The 6,594-nt window shown below is 40.3% G+C and overlaps 1 gene segment (V, D, J or C); it reads left to right on the top strand.

Annotated features, from left to right (window-relative positions):
* The first annotated feature begins 5,549 nt into the window (after nucleotides 1-5,549).
* Nucleotides 5,550-5,906, top strand: LOC140459994 (T cell receptor alpha variable 9-1-like). The segment is given in 1 exon segment: nucleotides 5,550-5,906. A coding segment is annotated over 1 exon segment (357 nt).
* Nucleotides 5,907-6,594: the final 688 nt, after the last annotated feature.

Genomic DNA, 6,594 nt, shown 5'->3' with positions numbered 1-6,594 from the left:
GAAATTATATCCATGCAAGTGTTTAGATCAACTTGTACTTTGTTGAAGGGTGCTATGGCAGAGATGAGGCATTTCAGGATCGATAAAAAAAAAAATGTTTCTGAAAAGACAGAACTCAAAGCTGGCGTTCCAACATTCTGCTGGGACATCCTCGGTCCTGGAAAATCTCTGACATTTTTATTGATGAGATCTACCTCAGGTGATGCTTCTGACGAGTTTCAAGATTGATTCTCTGTTGTTTTGAACAGATAAATCAAATAGGTTCATTACCCTCTAGGCTATTCTCTCAGACAGCGCCTGGAATCCCTGTGCCATGCAATCCACTCTGTTGCAGAATAAAAGTGGAGCCATCATCAAAAGGTATGCTGAGAATTCCAGTTAGTGTCCACTAGCTGGCGGCATCACATGGAGAATCTGAAACAGCATTTCAGTCTTCAGAGTAAGAATCAGAGGGTAACCAGAACAATACCAAAACAAAGCTCAAAATTAAACATGAATAGTCGAGGAACAGGTGAGAAATTATGGCTATTACACTTAACTTGCAATAAAATTATTTTACAAAATAGTTTGTGATGCATTACAAAACAAATAGTCGTTTAATGATGCGCACACATGGACATTACTGGGGATCTCTTCCTCCAGTTTCGTGAGCACGCATTCCTCAGACATTGGTCCGACACATGGAATGCTATTAGTGTTTGGCTCAGTTAGACATTCATAAACGTTGACTTTTTCATGAACTTTATTGGCCTCATTCTTCTTCAATTATGTTACAGGAAGTGACAGTATGCAAACAAAGCTGCAATCTCTTCATTGAATGCCACCACGAATTATGTTTTTTTCACTCTTCCCGACGTGTTAGTGTGATCACTCGCTCTGGTAGACAGTGCATCTACACATTATTTGTATGAGTGTGTATATTTTGTTATGTTCCACGAGGTATTTGTGTGACATTAGATTGTAATCCCTTAAATCGTGCCTCAACCTACAATAAGTTTATGACATCCCACTATATCTACAGGAGTTTAAGCTACAACGAAAGGTGAGGCTGTATCAAAGTCTTTGGAGTCTGTGATTGTCACCGAGGGAGAAGCTGCATCATTGATCAGTTCCACTGTAGTAGCATGAAAAATCCTACTGTGACAAATAAAGTGCCCTGAGAGACTGTATGTCATCGAGAGAATGGAACCAGCCAACAAGACTGAATAATGGTTCAGTTCAGTCATGCAGCAGAGGACAGCGCTTCGGAAATTACGAACACCTAAAGATACTCTCACTTATTTCTGTGCAAGCGATGAACCGTGAAGTGAGAACAACGAGACTGAACGATTCTCATAATCGTTGTTCTACACTGACTTGTGATCACACCAAGCCTGCTGATTAAAATGCAAACGTAGACGGATGCAAATACTAATGTCAAACTTCATCAAATACCAATTAAAAAGCTTTATAATCATCTTTGATTCTGTCCTTGCATTACTGAAGTATAAATGAACATAACCACATTACTATTATATGTTCTTTCGCTGCAACACAGCCACTAGTATTATCGGAAACATGGCCCAGTGAATCTCCGGCAGTGAATTGCCTGGCGTGAGGCGGCAGTTGAGGACAAAAGAATACGTCAACTCTTTCTAAAATATTGATTTAGAAGAGTTCGACGTGCCTCACTCCAGGCTTAAAGTTTTGGTATTCTGATTCCTCCAAGCATCTTTTCACTCAGTTGAACAGTAAGCACGTGCAGTTAATTCACAGACCTCAAAGTTCAAACGTCGCTCCTTCTGGTCCATGCACTCCAAGCACATCGGGCAGACAGTACACAATTCATTAAGCTTCCTGTCTACTGTATTACCGGCCATAACATCCGGTTTCTGCTGTCATTCTGACCAGGTTCCAATACTGGGAACATTATGACCACTGTTTCAGTGCTGTTATTTCCTGGACACAGAGGACGCCACCTTCGTAAATGGACTCAAAATATTCATATCGTAAGTCCAGGCTCTTCAACCCTACATCGAAGAATATAAACAGTAATCTCTTCCGATACATACATTAATCACAAGTCATCAACACTAAAACCCAGAATCAACGTCTCCAAACAAAACCAGAAATCATTGCTCAGTCATGATGTCATTCTAGAATTTGTGATGCCATTTTTTTTTCTCAGCATACAGTGATAATCTGAAAGACGTGTTAATGAAGAATTGTTAATATCTTTCTAATCCAGAAATAAAGAGGAAAGGAATAATTTTACAAGCCAAACAGATAAGCAAAGTTACAAGAGACATGATGCAAGGAACACGCAAATATAAGAGTAGAATATCAAGACCAATTGCGTCCAGAAAACAATAAAACAACAAATAAAACGCAAAATGAAAAAAAAAAGACTTTAATGAGCTGAACACCTTTAAAATGTTAAGATGGGAAAGCTGTAAAGTGCTTAATCGACGTCTTTCAATATGGCTGAAAGGAAAGTACAGTGGATTAGTGTTTTCACAGAATTAAATTAAAAGAGTGGCAAATTCTAATCTGAAAACAATTGTACAGGATTGTTGAAATGTAAGTCTTGTGGGGAACATGACCATCACCATTAAAGTGGCATCGCCTTTTTATTGCTCATTATATGCATTTAATTCAGAGTCATGAGTTGTACTATTATTCGTATTGCAACATTCATTTGTGTGTATGAAGAAACGGTATCAATTGAGAGATGGCCAAGTGATGGCGAACTCTCTCAGGTAAGGTTTGGAACGCTTCAACTATCTCTATAAAACTTCACAGGGGTTTGAAGGGGCCAGGACACATGAGGTGAAAGGTGGACACAATGAAAAGGAAAACAGAAGATAGCGATTTGGATTGAATCCAAAATGAATAGACTGAGAAGATAGAGACTTAGGGTTTTGAAGGAAAACAATCAACACAGAGCGATTAGGAGGAAATGCATAGCAACAGAAAACGAGGCGACTGGTGAAATAGACATAAGATCGTTGAAAATAGTGAGCATGAAACACAGTTGTTTCCATAAACTACAAAAACATCAAATATCTTCTATCAATTACCCTGTCGGTAACAATAATCAGCATGACTTCACATTTTGCCCTGTGGTATAATTTCCTCAGAGCCAATGTCAGAGGATGCCAGAGTAACGTGCACATTCTTTAAGGTATATATTAGAGCAGCAAAATATTGTCAGCCTCGTCGTCAGGTTCCTTTTGTTGTTCTTGTTCTGGCCACGTTGCCCACTAGGTTTGTCATTGGATTATCCATGAATTGGGTCAGTGAATGTATAATTCCTCTGACTGTTTGTATTTCATTGATTCGGAATCAAGTTGCCCTATGCAGAAGTGTTTTGCAATGCTCATGATCGTTATATTATTTCTCAGGCATTATCTCCTATCCAGCAAGGATCTCTTCTCTTCGACTGTTGCGACGAAAATATTGTTACAGGTTGGATACTAACATAAGGCAATAGTGATTTCATGATGAGTATTGGACCAGGTTTTCTTTTTGCATGGAATCGTCAAGAAACAGTGGAGAACCTGCTCTCTGAAACGATGGTTCAAGGTGGAAGAAATGTCACAGTAACCTGCAGCATAAAAATATGCTGCAATCGTATATACCTGTCCTGCAAAAATCATCATTTTGGACAGGCTCAAAGGAATGTTTTCGTTTTTCAGGAAGGAATACGAAAAGGAATCCAAAAGTCACTGAATGTTTCTCTTCAACATTTGAGAGCATTGGCAACATCACCAAACTGTTAATCGACAATACACTTACTTCTGCAGTGTACTCCTGCACTATGGATCGCACAGTGCTTCATAGATGTAGCAGATATTCTCCACACAAAAAAAGCAATGCCTCCAGTCATTACTCAGGACAGCAAGATCGCACACCTAGCAATTAGAATCGACTGTTAATGGCGTACCTTAAGTTTGGTTAGTGTTAAAATAGTTATTCTGCCTTTAATCTGTAACCTCTTCTTCTGCCTTAACACCTGATGTAGAATCTTCTAAGTTCACCAACCGACGTTATCATTATCAACATTAATTACATCTCAAATCGCAGTGAAGATTGACAACAATCAGGGTTTACTATTATTTTAGGCGACTTAATTGTTCAATGAAAAGCAACAGATTTTTGCCAACTTGTGAGGACAGTCCTCATGACGTCCCTTTTGCTTATAATTCTGCAGTTGGGGAGTTCATTTTCTATGCTGCAGTTTAGACTCCAAGAACACTGCACAGTGGATCAGACCAATGTCAAATTGTTAATGTTATCCATTGTACTGATCCGCCAACTCGGTGCCTCCGCTGTCTGACACCATGTTGCATTACTGTTTGCAATAGGAACGAGGGAAACTTGGAACAAGAACGAGTAGTGGACCATATGACATCTGGATTATACTTCACCTTTAAATAAAATTATGGCTGATCTGATGGCAAGCAGACATAGCATTCCCATTAATGCTCGGAGAACTTTAACCTCGTGTTTATCAACAAGCGTTTCCACTTCTGCTTTGTAAAATGTGCAAAGAGTATACTTCTTACGCCTGTCAGGATGTGAGCTCAAACGTTTCATGACATCTGAAACCCGCACATGGAGAAAACGTCTGATGTAGGTCAACCCATGGAAGTCTACACGAGGTGACGAAGACCAAGATAATGGATGCCCTGCCCTTGGCCACCCCCGTGTCTTGTCGATTCTCGTTACATCTGATTATCTTGCGTGCTCTGCTGACCACGAAGGTGAAGCTTCCGCCAGGTCCAAATCGGCTCCTGAACGGATTGTATCCTTAGTCCAAACATACAAAAACACAGACATGATGTGAAAACTGATTTCCTGCACATTACGAAGGCATTTGATGGAGTATGCTATAAAGGGACACTCGCAAACGTGAGAGAGTGTGGATTGCCTGAAAATCCCTGGAGATTTCAATCAGAAATAAATCCAGAGTTTACCCAAGGAGGCGTACTTTTAACGTGAGGTACTGGCTCGTACTGATATATTGCTCAGATTAATGTTTCATTTATTATCCTAAAACCCTCTATGGCACGTTTCGTTTTCATCTCCTGCTTTACTTTTGTGGGTGCATGCATGCGGGCATGAACGTGTCTGCATGTGTCTGTCACTGTGTCATGGCTGTGTCTGAGTGTTTACTAAAGGTTGTTCTGCTGGCCACAGGAGGGCACTATCTGATTACCAGCTGAAGATCATTATTTCCCGTTTCATAGAAGAGATTGTTCAAAGAAATAAAACTGGGCGGGGAAATGAAAGCACAGCCACACGCATAACATCCCCCAGTTGGTTCAATTTCTCCGATTCCAGATCTGGTGCAGAGTGTGACTATTCTGTCTGATTCTGGAGATTTGATAATAATGAGAATAAAACTCTGCCTGCCTCTGTTTATTCTCTTATTAACAGGTTTGTTCTGTTGAATCTCCAGGCTACAGACCCAAGTCTTCATTTTATTTTCAAATTGAATCTGGAGACGATTATCTCTTTGTCATCCTCTCTCTAACCCATTGTGTGTCCACGGTTTAATTTCAGAGATGAGTAATGGAGACTCGGTGTCCCAGTCAGAACAAGACGTCAAAGCATTCACAGGTGAACATTCAGCTATAACTTGCAACTACTCGGTACCTGCTGCAATTGTAAACTATGGCCTCTTCTGGTACTGCCAGTATCCACAGCAAGCACCTCAATACCTGATCAGAGCGAACAGTTATGGATATAATGATGCAGCACCCGGTTTTGAACACTTAAGTGGGAACCTCAATCGGGAAAAACGAGTTTTCCACTTATCAATGAAAGGTTTGAAGCTGAAAGATAGCGCCGTGTATTACTGTGCACTGAGACCCACAGTAGTGGGAGACCCTCGTCCCTTGCACAAAAACTTATCAGCTTGACAATCAAGGGCCCCGGGGAGACAAACTCAAAACATTGGCAAAGCATTGAGAATAATAGGCGATGTTTCATACAGAACGTGAAATATCCCAAGCAGCAAAAAAACCTTTGGATGCTGAGGAGATGACATTCCTTCTTGGTGACTCTGGAAATATAGGTCAAACATGTTAAAATTGCAGCCCTCCCACGTAAATGGAGATGAGGACGTTATTCCTTCCCTCTCAGTGTGTCTTTTGTCTGTGAAATTCGTACCTATCATAAAAGTGAGGGTTGGGCCTTTGAATATGTTCAAGGTGGAAACACACTGAATTTTAATTTATTGTGGAGAACTGTATTCTGGGGCCAGACACGGAAGCAGACCAGAGGACACAATCAGAGCAGCCGTGATATTCTGAAACTGAGGAGCAGGGTCAAAGGACTAAATGACGTACTGCTGCTCTTATTCATCTTTTGCAGACCCATGATGTGAATAACTGTATTTTTTTTATTTCTGTAACTTGTAAATCCGGTTCCATTCAAAAACTGAAATGTTTCAAAAGTGATTGAATTTTAAAAAAACATAATTAGGGACATTGGGTTTCAAACTTCTGGGGTCACAGTAAAGACTGGTTGAAGTTATGAACTTTCCACAGCAAAGTGGCTCCAATGGCAAGAATCCAGAGTTTGGAGGTGGATGACGACTTTGCATTT

The sequence above is a fragment of the Chiloscyllium punctatum genome, chromosome 36, assembly GCF_047496795.1.
Source record: "Chiloscyllium punctatum isolate Juve2018m chromosome 36, sChiPun1.3, whole genome shotgun sequence".
In the NCBI taxonomy this organism is placed as follows: Eukaryota; Metazoa; Chordata; class Chondrichthyes; order Orectolobiformes; family Hemiscylliidae; genus Chiloscyllium; species Chiloscyllium punctatum.
Note: the sequence above shows the minus strand (reverse complement) of the source record. Positions and strands in the feature narration are given on the sequence as shown.